Source organism: Pezoporus flaviventris, unplaced genomic scaffold, assembly GCF_033815535.1.
Source record: "Pezoporus flaviventris isolate CSIRO_AGI_PZ_B2104156 unplaced genomic scaffold, CSIRO_AGI_Pfla_v1 ptg000257l, whole genome shotgun sequence".
NCBI classification, from domain to species: domain Eukaryota; kingdom Metazoa; phylum Chordata; class Aves; order Psittaciformes; family Psittacidae; genus Pezoporus; species Pezoporus flaviventris.
In genome coordinates this window covers 41,939-57,732 of record NW_026892804.1, presented here as the reverse complement: position 1 = coordinate 57,732, position 15,794 = coordinate 41,939, and the positions used below count along the sequence as shown (strand labels likewise).

Genomic DNA, 15,794 nt, shown 5'->3' with positions numbered 1-15,794 from the left:
AGATGGAGAGGCTACTGTGGAGGAGCAGGAGGAGGGAGAAGAACCATCTTCCTCCTCCTCCCCTCAGCTGGGCAGTTCTTGGTGCTCAGTGATTTGAACCATGGGACAGGGCGCCATTGCCATTCCGTATGGTGAAGACACCATTACCATTCCTTATAGTGAAGGCACCGTTGCCATTCCTTATGGTGAAGGCACCATTGCCATTCCTTATGGTGAAGACACCGTTGCCATTCCTTATGGTGAAGAGCAAAGGGTGTTTTCCCTCCCCTGGGGACCATTAAGTGATGAGACAACACAAAGAGATCTTTTCATCTGTCTGCAGTTTATTGGTAATGAAGAACTCGGAGGAGAGGGGTGCTGGTAGGAAGCAGCCATGCAGCAGGGTTCACGCAACAGAAGGGCTGCAATAAGGCCATGCATACGTCAGGTGTGAAGAAGAGGGAAAGGGATCTATAAAACATTAAAGCTGCCAAATTACTCCACCAAGGGGAGGTGGACGTCTCAGAGACCTGTTTCTCACTCCCAACTCTGACTATGAGACATTATCACGTTTCTTCTGCTTACATGAGTGCCTGATAGAGCTGAAACAAGCATGTGGGTGACATGCAGGACACGCGGAGGCGCAGGGGACACGCGGCCATTGAAAAAGAGACCTTGAAAAGTGACAGGAAAGAGCCCTTTTCGACACGCTCCTCCTCAGCCACAGCAGCAGCCGGGGGGGCAGCAGCAAGAAGCGCAGCGAGGGATGCTCAGACGGGCGCTGGAACGCACAGGGGAGATCTTCCACCCCTGGAGCTGGTGGGGCTCCAAGAGGAGCTGGGTTCCACTGCAGACCCCCCCTCCTTGGGCAGGGTGACTTCTGAGCTATAGGGGGAACAGTTCATTTCGTTGCTGGGCACCGGTGAGGGTGGCAGGGGCTGTGCTGCGGGCTGGAGGGAGGGGACGGCGCTGCTCTCCTTGGTGGGGCTGAGGGCAGGGCTCAGTATTTTACACCCGAGGATTTGACTGTCGTGGTGGTGACGCATCTCCGCACCGAGGAGGATCCAGCCCCGGGCATGAAGTTGCCACCTCCAGGGTTGCAAATCCTCCCGCTTCCAGAGGAGAAGCCGCTGGTGAGGATCGCTCCTCCCAAGCCACAGTTGCCTCCGATGATGTTGGGTGCTCCGACCACGCACACTCCTCCTCCCAAGCCGTTGCTGGGGCCAAAGCCGCAGGGTCTGCCTCCGACCACGGAGCCTTTGCCTACCACAGCTGCAAGACAAGGACAGGGTGGGTGAACATCAAGTGACCCCTCATGAAACCCAGGTAAAAGCCATTCTGCAGAAGGGAAGATGGGCAGATACTTACAGACATTGACGTTGGATGGGTTATCGAAACAGAGCCTGTGTAGGGAAAGGAGCACAAGTTGTAAACCTGATCTAACAGACAGCAGTTCAGCTCCATACAACCTCCAAGTGCTCATCTTATCTCCTGTTGCATTTAACAGAACCAAAACCACTGAGGAACATTTCCTGTGGGGACCTCCTTGCTATTTTAGGCTGAAAAACTTGAGGAAGAACTGGAAGATTCCAAGATTAAAAGGGCTCAGCCTGTCCCAGGGAATACCTCAGCCAGGCCAACAGGACAGGAGCTCTTACCTGTTCTCCTCTCCCTCCAGCAGCTTCCTGTACATGGCAATCTCAACGTCCAAGGCAATCTTGATGTTGAGCAGCTCCTGGTACTCCTTCAACAAGCGAGCCAGCTCCTCCTTGTCTTTGCTCAGGGCACATTCCAGCTCTTCCAGTTTCCTCCTGGCATCCTTCAGGGCCATCTCACCCCGCTCCTCGGCCTCAGCAATTGCTGACTGCAGCTGATGGTTCTGAGAGAAAGAAGAGCAGTTTCTCAGTGCCCTCAGGGCACAAATGGGATGGAAACAGGCAGGAACCATCAATCTGCTTGTCGTGGTTTAAACCCAGTCAGGTAACTTGTTCACTCACTCCCGGTGAGTGGTGCCAAGCTGACAACAATCAAGGTCCGTGTTCGTCTCCCCCCCCTCCCTGCACCGGGGCTCTCCCCTTCCCCGCTCCCGGAGGAACGGGGAGGAGGATCGAGAGAGTGCAACTCCTACGGGTTGAGACAAGAACAGTCCAGCAACAAATCACCACCGCTACTATCAGCTAAAACAATGGTAAGGGAAAATAACAAGGGAAGAGAATACGATACCACCGGCCAAGAAAACGAGTTCCACCCGGAAGCTCCTGTCCTTCCGGGTAACTCCCAGTTACCCCTCACCCCGGGCATGACGTGCTGTGGTATGGAATACCTCCCCGGCTAGCCCGGGTCAGGCGCCCCGTCTCTGCTTCCTCACAGCCTCCCCTCCTCCCTGGCAGAGCATGAGCCTCACAGAGTCCTTGGTCAGGGTAAACATCACTCAGCAACAACCGAAAACATCGGCCTCACCAACGCTGTTCTCAAAACTAGAAGTCAAAACACAGCACTGCACCAGCTAACACAAAGGAAAAAACATGACTGCTACTGCTGAACCCAGGACACTGCTCCAAAGGAACTGGATTCCAATGACTGTGTTTCCCTCACACGTTCCTCCCTGGCTCACCACGATGACGCTGAGGAGCCCCTACCTGCTTCTTGACGTTCTCAATCTCAGCCCGCAGCCTCTGCACGTTCCTGGTCAGCTCCTGGATCTCAATCTTGGTGTTGCGGAGGCTGTCCCCGTGCCTTCCAGCAGTGTTCTGCAGCTCTTCATACTGATGGCACAAAACAACCCATCGGTGACACCAAGAACTCAGCTGGTTCCTCTGCTCTGCATCCAACAGCAGAAACAGTTCCAGGAGCCTTTACTACATCGCAACTCACCCTGCTCTGGTACCAAGCCTCGGCTTCAGCTCTGCTGTTCTGGGCGATCTGTTCGTACTGGCGTCTGACCTCCTCGATGATGCTGTCCAGGTCCAGGTGCCGGTTGTTGTCCATGGACACCACCACAGACAGGTCCCGGCTGATGGTCTGCATCTGAGCCAGCTCCTACAACCAAGACAGCAGTCAGCCTGAGCATCTGAGGAGGGCACAGAGGAGCAGCAGCTCCAAGCAGCCTCTGCAGACCAAATCCAATGGACACCCAGTCCCACCCCAGTGTCTTTGGCCACCACACTGCACCTGCAGCCAGCTCATGGGTAGGGGAAGCTCTTACCTCCTCATAGATGCACCTCAAGAAGCTGATTTCATCTGTCAGAGCTCCCACCTTGGCTTCCAACTCTACTTTAGTCATGTAGGCACAGTCCACATCCTAAAGGAAAGATCACAGATACAGACATCAGCTTCCTCCCACCCCCGCACCATCCTGTTGCTTCCCCTTTACAACATCTTTGCAGCCTCCTCTACTATGCCTCTGTTACTCACCTTCTTGAGCACCACGAACTCATTCTCAGCAGCAGTACGCCTATTGATTTCTTCTTCATACCTATTGAAGAGGACAAGACCACATGAGCAACCTGCTCTAGTGGAAGGAGCCCCTGCCCGTGGCAGAGGCTTGAAACTGGATGAGCTTTAAGGTCCCTTCCAGCCCAAACCAGGCTATAAGTCTCTTGCAGTCATCAGTCAACCACAGAACCCCCCTTCCCTCAGCCCCATTTCTCCAGAGCTCCTCAGCAATGGGAAGCCTGTGGGAATGCCCAAGCTCTGCTCTCCAGGCTGCTTGAGCTGCTTCCTGAGCCTGCCAGGGCACTTACTTGGTCTTGTACTCCTCCACGTATTGCCGCATGCTCTGCAGCTCCGCCTCGAGCTGCCCCCTCTGTCCCAGAAGAGACTCCAGCCTCCTCCTCAGGTTCTGGATGTAGTTTTCAAAGATGACATCAAGGTTCTTCCTTGGGCCCATTGGCCCTTGCTGCTGGAGCAGCTCCCATTTGGTGGCTAGGACCTTGTTCTGTTGCTCCAGGAAGCGGACCTGAAAGCCCACCAAGGGATGTGTGAGATTCATATGGGGGACATCACACAACTCAAACTTCCTCTTGCTGATGTGGGAGACCAAGGGAATCACTTCCCAGATTCCCACTATGACTATGGCTGGTTAAAAGCCACTTTCCAAGAGGAAGATTCCTCTTTTCTTCCTGTTTTTTTCAACTATCCTTGAATTTCTCTTCTTTTCTCCTTCATTTCTGCTCTACTTTGGTTCTCTATGGGAACATCACATTCCAGTATTACAGTTTTGTCATTTCCAATTGCAAATTCTGATCTGGAATTCATTTCCGGAAGCATCAGATCATCACTTTTACCTTCCAGTGAAAGAAATCCCACATCAGGATCTCAATAGTGGAAAACATTCCTCTTAGCAGATACGAGAGGAATTCAGTATTCATGTCATGCATTGAAACAACTCTGAAGCATGTTCTCAACCAACGTTCTCCCAGTGCAGGAACAATAAAGAGTACTCAACTGTACTTGAACCGAAGTAAAGAACAGCCAGGAATGAACTCAAAGCCCTTCCTGACATTCCAAGTCCCTCAAGAAGAACAAACCCTTGAAAAGCATGAACTTAAAGGATAACTGAGTGTATCACGACCACTTTGGCCTCAAAGAACACAAGAGAAAAGCAAAGCAAGAGGTCGGATCAACCAAACCCAGAGAAAGTCCTTTGGTTTCTCTGTGGATGGAAGGTTATTACATTGCCTCAGGACTCAGTGCAAGCACCACCAGCCTTCCAGAGCTGCCCACACGGAGCTGTGAAGGACAGGATTCCCCTCTCCACAGCACAGGAAAGCTCCTCAGAGTCCCCATCCCCAAGCAAATACAGTTCCAGCCTCTCACCTTGTCAATGAAAGAGGCAAACTGATTGTTAAGAGTCTTGATCTGCTCCTTCTCCTGGCACTTCACTTGTTGGATCTGAGGGTCAATATCAACATGGACCGGCCGCAGGAGGGTTGGGTCAACCTGCACCGGTTGGATGCCTCCAGGGAACCCAGGACCACCTCTCACAGGACCACCAAAGCCACCTATTCCTCCACCAATGATACCTCCTCCAATGCCGCCAAATCCTCCTCCAAAGCCTCCACCAAAGCCACCAATTCTACATCCATATCCACCGCCAAAAGAGCCACCCATGGAAATCCTTCCGTTGCCACCCATGTTATGGAGGCTCCTGCTGCTAAAACCTGCACAACGTCCATTGCCTCCAAATCCCCTGGATGTGGAGAACGAGCTATAGCTGATCCTGCTTCTGCCCCCACATCCTCCAAAGCCACCACCGATGGCAGAGCAAGAGCTGAATCCCCTTTTGCTTCCGCCTCCGAAGCTTCTGCAGGTTGACTGCCGAGACATGGCCGGTTCTTCCAAGCGGAGTCGAGGAGAGCAGAAGGACCAAGGGAGCTGTGCTGCTGCGGGATGAGCGCGGAGAGAAGTGTGCACAGTCTTCTCTGGCTCCACAGCTCCAGGCATTCCCTTTTATCTGTTCCTGGAGGTGGGCTGGGTCTGCAAGGGCGTGAAGAGGAAACAAATTTACTGTCTTCATCAGCTTGGTGCGGTTAACAGATTTTTGCCAAATTGTTGACTCCACCCAGAAATACGCTTTGCAATGCAGAAGAGAATAAAAGAGCAAGAGCATTGGAACAGGTCTCAGTGAGTAAGTGGACTCTTATATCTTTATGGCATCAGGAAAACTCTGTTTTACAGGGATGTAGTCATGTTCTTCCCTCCTCCCACCTTTCTCCCTGTTCTTAATGATTTTGCAGTTTGTCTGGAGCTGCATCTTTTGCCCTGACGCCTCGTGTCAGACCAGCTTTTTGGTGCAAAACAACCGGGATGAGGCTTTCACAACTCCCCCAAGCACACCCCAAATCTCCTGCTTAAGTGGAAAATTGCCGATGGCTTTCCAAGAGGCAGTTTCCCTGTGCCGAGCAAAACCACCACACATTAACATTTAACAACGGTCAGCATTTCTCTTTTATCCAGAAAGGAGGTGCTTGGTTCCTTTCCTAAGAGCATCACTTGGGATGGGAGTGCCTGCTTCCAGGGCACGTTCCTGCAAAATGTGTCTCCCAGAGTCTGAGCTACCCAAGTACCGAGACTCGGAGCACCAGAGTGGAATGAGCAGGAGAACCAGGATGTCCAAGCTCCTTCCTTGTGCGTTTCTGATGGCCACAGGGATTGCTGAACCTGCGAAGGACGGAAAGGACACTTCGGGCGCTACACGTGGTGATGATGACTGGAGACAAATAGCAGAGAACTGCAGGCAAAGGTGACAGCGGCTTCTTAAAATGATGTCTTTTTACTTGATTTGGTAGGCAAATGGTGCAGCTGAGCTCATCATATTGATCAGTTAGAAATAAGGGGCAACCGTGACGTAGAACTCAACACTTTCCTAAGCAATAACTGAGTTCTCTTCTTAAGAGCAGAGCTCCTCTTTCCTAAGTAGTAACAGTTCAGGTATTGCTGTTTATTATTGCTTTGGGAGGAATGGCATCATTGCCCCCAGCTTCGACCACAGCAAATTTGGGTGGGGTTGGAAGGGTGGTGCCCAAATTCACTTCAGAAACCTGGGGGGTTAAGACAACAGCGGTGGCTTCAAACTGGAGAAGAACAATGTTGAATCTCAAGCACAAGTTCTGTGGCTCTGAAGTGGGAGGTTTACCTGCAGGGCATCTTGCAGAACTCTTCTGGGTCTCATTAATCAAACAGACATGATAGAGGCACTCGTGAAACTTAACAAAAAACCCCAATATATTCCTAGTGCTTCATTCCGTAAATCATCAACAAAAGTCAAAGGAAAGAGATTTTAAAGCCTTCCACCCGTTTCAGCTCCCCACTCTTATACTGCCTGTTGGCCTTCCAACGCACAACACTCATCTGAGTATGAATTTTAACCATCACACATAAGACTTCGTGCACCTAAACTTGCTGCTTGCAAGTATCCCGAGAGGCCACCTGGAAGCCTCAGACACTTCAGAGCCTTTCAACCCCAGCCCAGAGAATCACTTCCAAAAGCCACAAGAGGAACCAGGACCGAATGCCGTTGGCTTTCACTGAGACCAAGGCTGATGAACACCACAGCTCATGCACAGCACTGGGGTGGAGTAGGGGAGAATGTGACCCTTGAGGGGGACTCAAATCATGGTTGGCCAAGGGTGAACCTACCCTTGAGAGGGACTCAACTCACAGTTGGCCAAGGGTGAAAGTACACATAAGGGGAACATAAGCCAAGAGTTATCCGGATGTGTGGCTGCAGCTGGAGCATGGGCAGTGATTTCTACAGTGGGGAAATGGGGAACCTTCCCTTCCTAAAGCAGCTGGAATTAGAACAGGGTGCCCAGAGAAGCTGTGGCTGCCCCATCTCTGGCAGTGTTCAAGGCCAGGCTGGACACAGGGGCTTGGAGCACCCTGCTCCAGTGGAAGGGGTCCCTGTCCGTGGCAGAGGTTGGAGCTGGAGGACCTTTAAGGTCCCTTCCAACCCAACCCATTCCATGGTTCTATGATTCTATGGAATGAAGAGGGTCTTACAACCCGGTTGTTCTCCCCAAGACACAGAGTCAAGTTCTCCAGACCCTTCTGCCGCCCAGTGCACTTGCTCATGACGAGCACTCCCGGGGAGGTGTGGGGAGCAGGGTAGCTCCATTTTTGCTCACAATAAACCAGGTCATCTCTTCCCATGGCCTCCCTCCAGATTGCCACACACACGGCAGCTGCCTTTCTCAGCAGGCAGCATGGCTTGGTTGGAACATCCCACACGGAGGCTCCACCACGAGGGGGAAGATCTGTTAAGTCAGCCAAATGCCTGGCTGCTGACCACAGCGAGCACGTACAGATAAGACGCCCAGATTGAGTCACTCTGACGTCTTCAGACACGATGGGGAGATTACACCAAACCTGGAGTCACTTCTGCCTCCTCCAGGTAAAACTCGACAGACGGCCCGGGCTCCGGCCGTGCCTTCAGATCTCTTTCGCAAGGAGCTGTGCACAGCACAATCATCCCCACCATGCAAAGTGTGAGCACTGCAGAAAGCTGAAGGGAGCCCGAGCCAGGCTGCAGCTTCGGCTCTCACACAGCCAAGAGCTGCAGGCAGCAGAGACGAGGGTGTCGCAATGACTCCTCACAACAATACCTACAACGCCGTGTTTCAGATTATAAAGCAGAGAAGAAACAGAGTCTTAAACTTAAGAACAAAAATAGGTGACTCTTGCCCCAAGCCAAACCCTAAAGTGCCTCCTGGCTCAGCCCCAGCTTCTCAGAGGCATCGTCTTCTGTTTCGGCCAAACCCAGGCACGTTCCCAGCTCCAGCCACTGGTGATGGGCTTCCAAGGGAGGAGAGGTGCCTCTTCCAAGAGGCCTCACGCCGTTCCCCACTGCCTTGCTTGCACCTCTGCTGGGTCTGCAGCTTCCTGACCTTCTGTGGGGCCACCGGCAGCTCCCAGCGGGTGGTTGTGGGACTCCTGAAGCATCATTGAAAGTGGTTTCTGCCTCTGATCTCTCCTTGTGGTGGAGGAGCAGGAGCCCAGTGCAGATCAAACACACCGGCTCTCCTCTCCCGTTCCCCCTCCTCGAGCTACACCAGATCCCTCCCACTTGTAAAGAAGAGACACTGGGGGATGAATGGGCCGTTGAGGGAGCTGATGGGAACGTGAGCCCACACTGTTGGGTGAGTCATGTCTGTAGAGCTCTTCATTCATAGAATCATAGAATAGCTAGGGTTGGAAAGGACCTTAAGATCATCCAGTTCCAACCCCCTACCATGGGCAGGGACACCTCACACTAAACCAGGCCACCCAGGGCTGTGTCCAACCTGGCCTTGAACACTGCCAGGGATGGAGCATTCCCAACCTCCCTGGGCAACCCATTCCAGTGCCTCAGCACCCTCACAGCAAAGAATTTCCTCCTTAGATCCAATCTAAACTTCCCCTGTTTCAGTTTGAACCCGTTACCCCTTGTCCTGTCACTGCAGTCCCTAATGAAGAGTCCCTCCCCAGCATCCCTATAGCCCCCTTCAGACACTGGAAGCTGCTCTGAGGTCTCCACGCAGCTTCTCTTCTCCAGGCTGAACAGCCCCAACTGCTGGTCAGTGAATGGGAGGGTGAGGTCGTGGTTCCCAAGCACTGGGTGCCAGGAGCTGTGCAACAACCACAGCCCCTTGTCCACCAGTGGTAGGTGCTTGGCCAATGCTCCTAGCCCTGCTCCCAGGCAGCTCCAAACCTGCCCCACCACCACTGACCACAAGACTCCTTCCATTGCCACCTTCCCCTACTGCAAAACGAAGTCCACTCGGAGGCAGGAAACTCAGATGAGCTGACAACAGTGTGTTATTGATCTGATTCCTGTTCCCACCCTGCTGCTGATCTCCACCATCAATCAACATGTTTGGGTTTCTATTGGTTTTGCCACCCTGCACTGGCTGCATTCCTGCACAGGTCGCATAACTTTGTGGTGGTGATCAAGCACTGGTTCTTCCTGTGCTAAAAGTCTGGAATCCAAGAGGGAGATGGATCAAGTCCCTTTCCCAGAGCAGCAGCAGGGTTTGAACACATCACCCTGGTAACACACGACATGGGGAAGAGGGCCTTGAGGGGATTAGTCTGGATAAAGGCTGATCCCTAAATATTGGCTCATCGCTCCAGTGGGTGCTGGATCCCTCAGTGATGGAGGTTTCCAGACACTACAGACGGGGACATCCACTGTGGAAATGAATATATGGGATGCCAAGGATGGGGCTCTGTCTGGACCTGCCCAAACCATTAGCAGCCTCGTAAATTCCTCCAGTTTGGGCTCCCATTGCCCCAGCCTGCTCACATTTAATGACACGGTGTGACTTGAGCACCCAGAACCCACCACTCCAGGTAAGGACTTGTGCTCCCAGGCGCTGCAATGACTGACCAGAGTCAAGAGGCATCACTCATGCTTAGACACTTGCGTGGCACCATTCCCACAGCCATTCCCTTCCCTCAAAGCACAGCCACAACACGTTGAGCAGAACAACCCCAACCTTCCCAATGCAACGACACAAAAGCATAGCGAATGTTCTCTGCGATTTATTGGGAATGGCAACATCCCGAGGAAGTAGGGTTGACCAGACAGGAGAGGAAGGGAGGTGGGGACAGCACATCTCGCTCCATGTCACAAGGCATCGGGAACAAGCTTTGTTCTCCTGAGGAAAAGTCCACGTGTGACCGGGTGTCGTGGAGAGCAAGGGCGAGGGGAATGCAAGCCACAGCTTGCCCCACGCCGACCCAAAGGCTGGTGAATGGAAGCGGTGGATGCAGCACATGCAGAAGCACCCGGGGGGCCACGGCCGTGGAGGAAGAGGAGCACAGAGGAGCTTTATACACGCTTGCACGGGCAGAGCCCCCGCTCCTCCGGGCCGGGTGCCCAGCGGGGACCTTCCTTTGCCCGGGGGTGGCTCCATCACGGGGCTCCCCGCAGGGCCCGGCCCGGCCGGAGGAGCCGGATGGCGGTGGCACAGGCGAGGGACCCAGTCCGTGTGGCTGCCGGAGCCCGGGGCTGGCTGCGGGGAGGCTGGGCTGCTGCCGGGGGAGCGGGGGAGACGCCGCTTTCCTTTGCCGGCGCGGCGCGGGGCTCAGAACCTCACTCCTGACGACTTGACCGAGGTGGTGGTGACACATCTCCGCACGGAGGACGAGCCCCCCCCGGAGCTGAAGCTGCCCCCGCCGGAGCCGCACATCCTCCCGCTGCCGGAGGAGAAGCCGCCGCCGCCCACGAGCATCCCTCCTCCCATGCCGCAGCTGCCGCCTCCCATTCCCATCCCTCCTCCCATTCCCATCCCTCCTCCCATTCCCATTCCTCCTCCCGTGCCACAGCTGCCGCCGCCGAAGCCTCCTCCCATGCCGCTGCCTCCTCCGAAGCCGCCTCCCATTCCTCCTCTGCCGCCGGTGATGGTGGTCCTGCCTACCACCGCTGCAAGAGAAGCAAGCGCAGGTTACACACACGTCCATCCTACCTCCAAAGGACACGGGCTGCTAGTCCTGGTCAAGGAAGCAGAGGCAGATACTTACAGACGTTGACGTTGGACATGCCATCGTTGCACAGCCTGTGAGGGAGAACAGGAGCAGTTATTCCACAGGGAAATGCACGTCTCTTTAGCTGAGGATTTCCCACTTTCCACCAGGTCGGTATTCCCGACTTGTCTAAAATTCCCAGTTATTCTTCAAAGCAAATGAGCGAGTCTGAACTAAGCATTCCCATGAGCAATACGTAAAAGATGCTTCAGAGTAAGGATTAGAGCACCAGCGGTACGGAATTCACCTTCAGATAAAGGTTTTAACACAGCCAAGGGTTTAGTCAAATAGACACAAGGGAGAGGTACCTGTTCTCCTCTCCCTCCAGCAGCTTCCTGTACATGGCAATCTCAACGTCCAGGGCAATCTTGATGTTGAGCAGCTCCTGGTACTCCTTCAACAAGCGAGCCAGCTCCTCCTTGTCTTTGCTCAGGGCAGCTTCCAGCTCTTCCAGTTTCCTCCTGGCATCCTTCAGGGCCATCTCACCCCGCTCCTCGGCCTCAGCAATTGCTGCCTGAAGCTGCTGGTTCTGATTAAGCAAAGAAAGGAGCGTTTTCTCAGTGCCCTGCTGCACAGCCTCCACTGGAGAAGCCTCAGGGCACAAACGGGATGGAAACAGGCAGGGACCATCAATCTGCTCCAAAGGAACTGAATTCCAATGACTGTGTTTCCCTCACACGTTCCTCCCTGGCTCACCGCGATGATGCTGAGGAGCCCCTACCTGCTTCTTGACGTTCTCAATCTCAGCCCGCAGCCTCTGCACGTTCCTGGTCAGCTCCTGGATCTCAATCTTGGTGTTGCGGAGGCTGTCCCCGTGCCTTCCAGCAGTGTTCTGCAGCTCTTCATACTGATGGCACAAAACAACCCATCGGTGACACCAAGAACTCAGCTGGTTCCTCTGCTCTGCATCCAACAGCAGAAACAGTTCCAGGAGCCTTTACTACATCACAACTCACCCTGCTCTGGTACCAAGCCTCGGCTTCAGCTCTGCTGCTCTGGGCGATCTGTTCATACTGGCGTCTGACCTCCTCGATGATGCTGTCCAGGTCCAGGTTCCTGCTGTTGTCCATGGACACCACCACGGACAGGTCCCGGCTGATGGTCTGCATCTGAGCCAGCTCCTACAACCAAGACAGGCAGCCCAAGTGACTCTCAAGACCAAATCCCCATGGACACGTGGTCCTACCTCAGTGCCTTTGGCCACCACACACCTTATTGCATCTCCAGCCAGCCCAGGGAGGGAGAGAGCTCTTACCTCCTCAAACATGTATCTCAGGAAGTTGATTTCATCTGTCAGAGCTCCCACCTTGGCTTCCAACTCTACTTTAGTCATGTAGGCATTGTCCACATCCTAAAGGAAAGACCACACAGGTTAACATCAGCTTCATCCCACCCAGAAGAGCTGTTGACACCAATGCTCCTGTTGGGAGCTGCCTATCTTCTTGCTTCCCCCTTCCGACATCTTTGCAGCCTCCTGTCCTGTTGCCCCTGTTACTCACCTTCTTGAGCACCACAAACTCATTCTCAGCAGCAGTACGCCTATTGATTTCTTCTTCATACCTGTAGAAGGGGACGGGGCCAGATGAATCTCTTGGACTTGTTCATGGGTCAACCACAGAACCCCCCTTCCCTCAGCCCCATTTCTCCAGAGCTCCTCAGCAATGGGAAGCCTGTGGGAATGCCCAAGCTCTGCTCTCCAGGCTGCTTGAGCTGCTTCCTGAGCCTGCCAGGGCACTTACTTGGTCTTGTACTCCTCCACGTATTGCCGCATGTTCTGCAGCTCCGACTCGAGCTGCCCCCTCTGTCCCAGGATGGAATCCAGCCTCCTCCTCAGGTTCTGGATGTAGTTTTCAAAGATGCTGTCGAGGTTCTTCCTCGGCCCTGATGGTCCTTGCTGCTGGAGCAGCTCCCATTTGGTGGCCAGGACCTTGTTCTGTTGCTCCAGGAAGCGGACCTGAAAGCCCACCAAGGGATGTGTGAGGACCACGACACAACTCAAACGTCCTGCTGATGCTGGAGGCCGAGGGAATCACTTCCCAAACCCCCAATTATGCCTTATTTACACATTCAGCTCCTAAGGCCATGACAAACGCTATTAAACTCTGAGTCATTCTGAACTCTGGGACAAAAAGTTGTTGCGAATGGAAGCATCCCTATTTCCCACAGCATCCATTTGGACGTCGCTGTCATCTCTGCGTTGTCAAGAAAACCAGTACATCTTTGATCTAACTATTCATTTACAGGGAATTTTGCATTTCTTTGGCTCCTTTTTGGAATGAAAACAGTCCAGGAGCGTTGGAAAGGTGCTTGGGACTCTGAAGGTCGTAGAATCAGATCCCTGCAGAGAAAGCTTCATCGGAAGGAGAAGCCCAATAGTGAGAGCTCTTTGGACAACTGAATGTACGAGGATGACTTTACCCTGAATCACTAGAAATTAGGCTGAAGAGATGACAAGGCAAGAGAATCACACAATGCCCTACAGATGCGCCCTTTCATCCTCTGTGAATGTGCAAACCTTGCCCATTGTTCCCTACTCCTTAGTAAGACGTTACTAACACCTTGCTGCTAAGGCAAACTCCAACAAGCCCTTGTTGGGAAGAAACAGAAGATCCATTTCCACACCTGAAGTCACTCAGAATTCCCACCTCTGACCAAGCCCGGTCCTGCACTCTCACCTTGTCAATGAAGGATGCAAACTGATTGTTAAGAGTCTTGATCTGCTCCTTCTCCTGGTTTTTCACTTGCTGGATTTGGGGATCGATCTCAACATGGACCGGCCGCAGGAGGCTTGAGTCAACCTGCACCGGCTGGATGCCTCCAGGAAAGCCAGGGCCACCAAAGCCACCCATTCCTCCACCGCCCATTCCTCCACCAAAGCCACCCATGCCTCCACCACCAAAGCCACCCATTCCTCCACCACCCATTCCTCCACCACCCATTCCTCCACCAAAGCCACCCATGCCTCCACCAAAGCCACCCATTCCTCCTCCGCAGGGTCCACCGAAGCCACCCATTCTGCCTCCGTATCCTCCACCACCGTAGCATCCACCCACAGCAATTCTTCTGCTGCCACCCATGTTATGGAGGCTCCTGCTGCTATACCCTCCACATTGTCCGCCTCCTCCACCTCCCCTGGATGAGGAGTATGAGCTGTAGCTGATCCTGCTTCTGCCGCCACCTCCTCCAAAGCCACCACCGATGGCAGAGCAAGAGCTGTAGCCCCTTCTACTCCCGCCTCCAAAGCTTCTGCAGACAGACTGCCGAGACATGGCCGGTTCTTCCGAGCGGAGTCAAACCCAAGAGGAGCCCAAGATCCAATGGAGCTGTGCTGCTGCGGGATGAGCACAGAGAGAAGTGTGCCCAGTCTTCTCTGGCTCCAAAGCTCCAAGCATTCCCTTTTATCCGCTCCTGGAGGTGGGCTGGGGCCGCATGGGCGTGAAGGTGGAACCCGATTTATTATGTTCATCAGCACGGGGCTGTTGACAGATTCCCAGTTGAGCTTTGCCATATTTGGGCCTGCCTAGAAACACACCCTGCAATAGAGAAGGGAATAAAAGAACAAGAACATTGGAACCGGTCGCAGTGACTAAGTGGACTCCCGTATCTTTATAACATCTCGACAATCACCTTGTACAATAATGCGCTTCTCTGCAGCCCCTTCTTGGCCTTCCAGCCTTTATTAGTAGCTCCCAATCATTGCAGATACAGATCTTCCCAATCAAAGCTCCATGGAAAGCAGCAGTTTTGATGACATCCCTGCTATAATATTAGCTTTCACAATTCCTCACACACACCCTAAATCCCCTTTTTATATGTCAAGTTGCCTTTGGCATTTTAGACGTTTCCCAATCGTGAATGGGAACTCATGACACTGAATTTTGAAGAGACTCAGCAGATTCTCCTGCTGCAGAGGGAAAACATCGCCTTGGTCGCACTCAGAATGGGAGTGTCTTCAACCCAGGGATTAAATTCCCTCCAAGGGGATCTCCTCAGGTCTGTGACAACTCACCGGGACCTCCTTGGATGATGCTGGGGCAGAGTGAGCACAACAGCTTGGATCATCGTGTTCCTTCTCTAAGCTCTTCTAAGTGACAGGGCATGATGACCTGTGCAGGAGCAGAGGGACATTGGGCAGATGCTTCAGTGACTGGGGACAGACAGACAAGTCCTTTAGAAGTGGAGTGATGATGGTGAGCACTTGATGATGAGCACTTGGAGGTGGTGAGGGGATCCTGCAGCTCGGATCAGTGTTGCGACCTCTTCTTTACCTGGTTTATCTCCAAAGATGAGACAGCAGAAGTGGGAAGACCTGGTGAGAAACGGAGCTGTTACAACTTCTAAGGCACAGTATAGCCTCTCGATTGCAAATATGGAGCTGGGGAAGGAATGTGTTGTAGAAACGGGTTTGTGGGATGCCTCTAAAATAAAGAATCCCGCCTTCTGATTGCATGTAATTGGTATTTTAAGTAATTGCTCATAAGGTTCCAGATTATGAGAGCAAATAAAAGCTGACAGTGATGGGCATGTTTGGAAGAACTGAGATTATAGGTGCTGGTTAAAAGGAAACTGGGATCTGTAAATGCTACTTAAAAGGCACCTACAAGGTCTTACCTCTATGGATACTGTCAATCAGATATATGTAGAGGTTTTCTCTAGATAATACCCAGAACACATAATAAAAAGGGACAGGGAAAATAGACACTAGAGCCCTTCCAAAGACTTAAAACAGCACTGAACATGGATTTAGAATCATGAAAGCACGGCTTGGTTTGGGTTGGAAGGGACCTTAAAGCTCCTTTAGCTCCAAC

General features: G+C 52.9%; 2 protein-coding genes across 2 annotated transcripts; both read right to left on the bottom strand.

Moving 5' to 3' along the window:
* Positions 1-271: 271 nt before the first annotated feature.
* On the bottom strand, positions 272-6,320 carry LOC133263237 (keratin, type II cytoskeletal 6A-like). Its single transcript, XM_061442951.1, has 9 exons — positions 4,798-6,320; positions 3,723-3,937; positions 3,394-3,454; positions 3,185-3,280; positions 2,854-3,018; positions 2,619-2,744; positions 1,638-1,858; positions 1,348-1,382; positions 272-1,251 (listed from the first exon to the last, which is right to left on the bottom strand). Exons 1-9 carry the CDS (start codon positions 5,422-5,424, stop codon positions 980-982), a joined length of 1,818 nt encoding a protein of 605 aa, XP_061298935.1. The 5' UTR covers positions 5,425-6,320; the 3' UTR covers positions 272-979.
* A 4,029-nt stretch (positions 6,321-10,349) lies between these two features.
* Positions 10,350-15,327, bottom strand: LOC133263239 (keratin, type II cytoskeletal 5-like). The gene is made up of 9 exons (XM_061442952.1): positions 13,662-15,327; positions 12,726-12,940; positions 12,486-12,546; positions 12,242-12,337; positions 11,943-12,107; positions 11,708-11,833; positions 11,295-11,515; positions 10,984-11,018; positions 10,350-10,885 (listed from the first exon to the last, which is right to left on the bottom strand). The coding sequence occupies exons 1-9, from the start codon at positions 14,253-14,255 to the stop codon at positions 10,548-10,550; spliced, it is 1,851 nt and encodes a 616-aa protein (XP_061298936.1). The 5' UTR covers positions 14,256-15,327; the 3' UTR covers positions 10,350-10,547.
* Between the last annotated feature and the right edge of the window lie 467 nt (positions 15,328-15,794).

Coding starts and splice junctions, on each gene's coding strand:
- LOC133263237 (XM_061442951.1), bottom strand. CDS start 5,424: ATGCCTGGAGCTGTGGAGCCAGAGAAGACTGTGCACACTTCTCTCCGC. Junction 3,281..3,393: donor AGTTCGTGGTGCTCAAGAAG/GTGAGTAACAGA, acceptor TCTTTCCTTTAG/GATGTGGACTGTGCCTACAT. Junction 1,383..1,637: donor CTGGAGGGAGAGGAGAACAG/GTAAGAGCTCCT, acceptor TTCCCTACACAG/GCTCTGTTTCGATAACCCAT.
- LOC133263239 (XM_061442952.1), bottom strand. CDS start 14,255: ATGTCTCGGCAGTCTGTCTGCAGAAGCTTTGGAGGCGGGAGTAGAAGG. Junction 11,516..11,707: donor TTGAGAACGTCAAGAAGCAG/GTAGGGGCTCCT, acceptor TTGCTTAATCAG/AACCAGCAGCTTCAGGCAGC. Junction 10,886..10,983: donor CATGTCCAACGTCAACGTCT/GTAAGTATCTGC, acceptor CTTCTCTTGCAG/CGGTGGTAGGCAGGACCACC.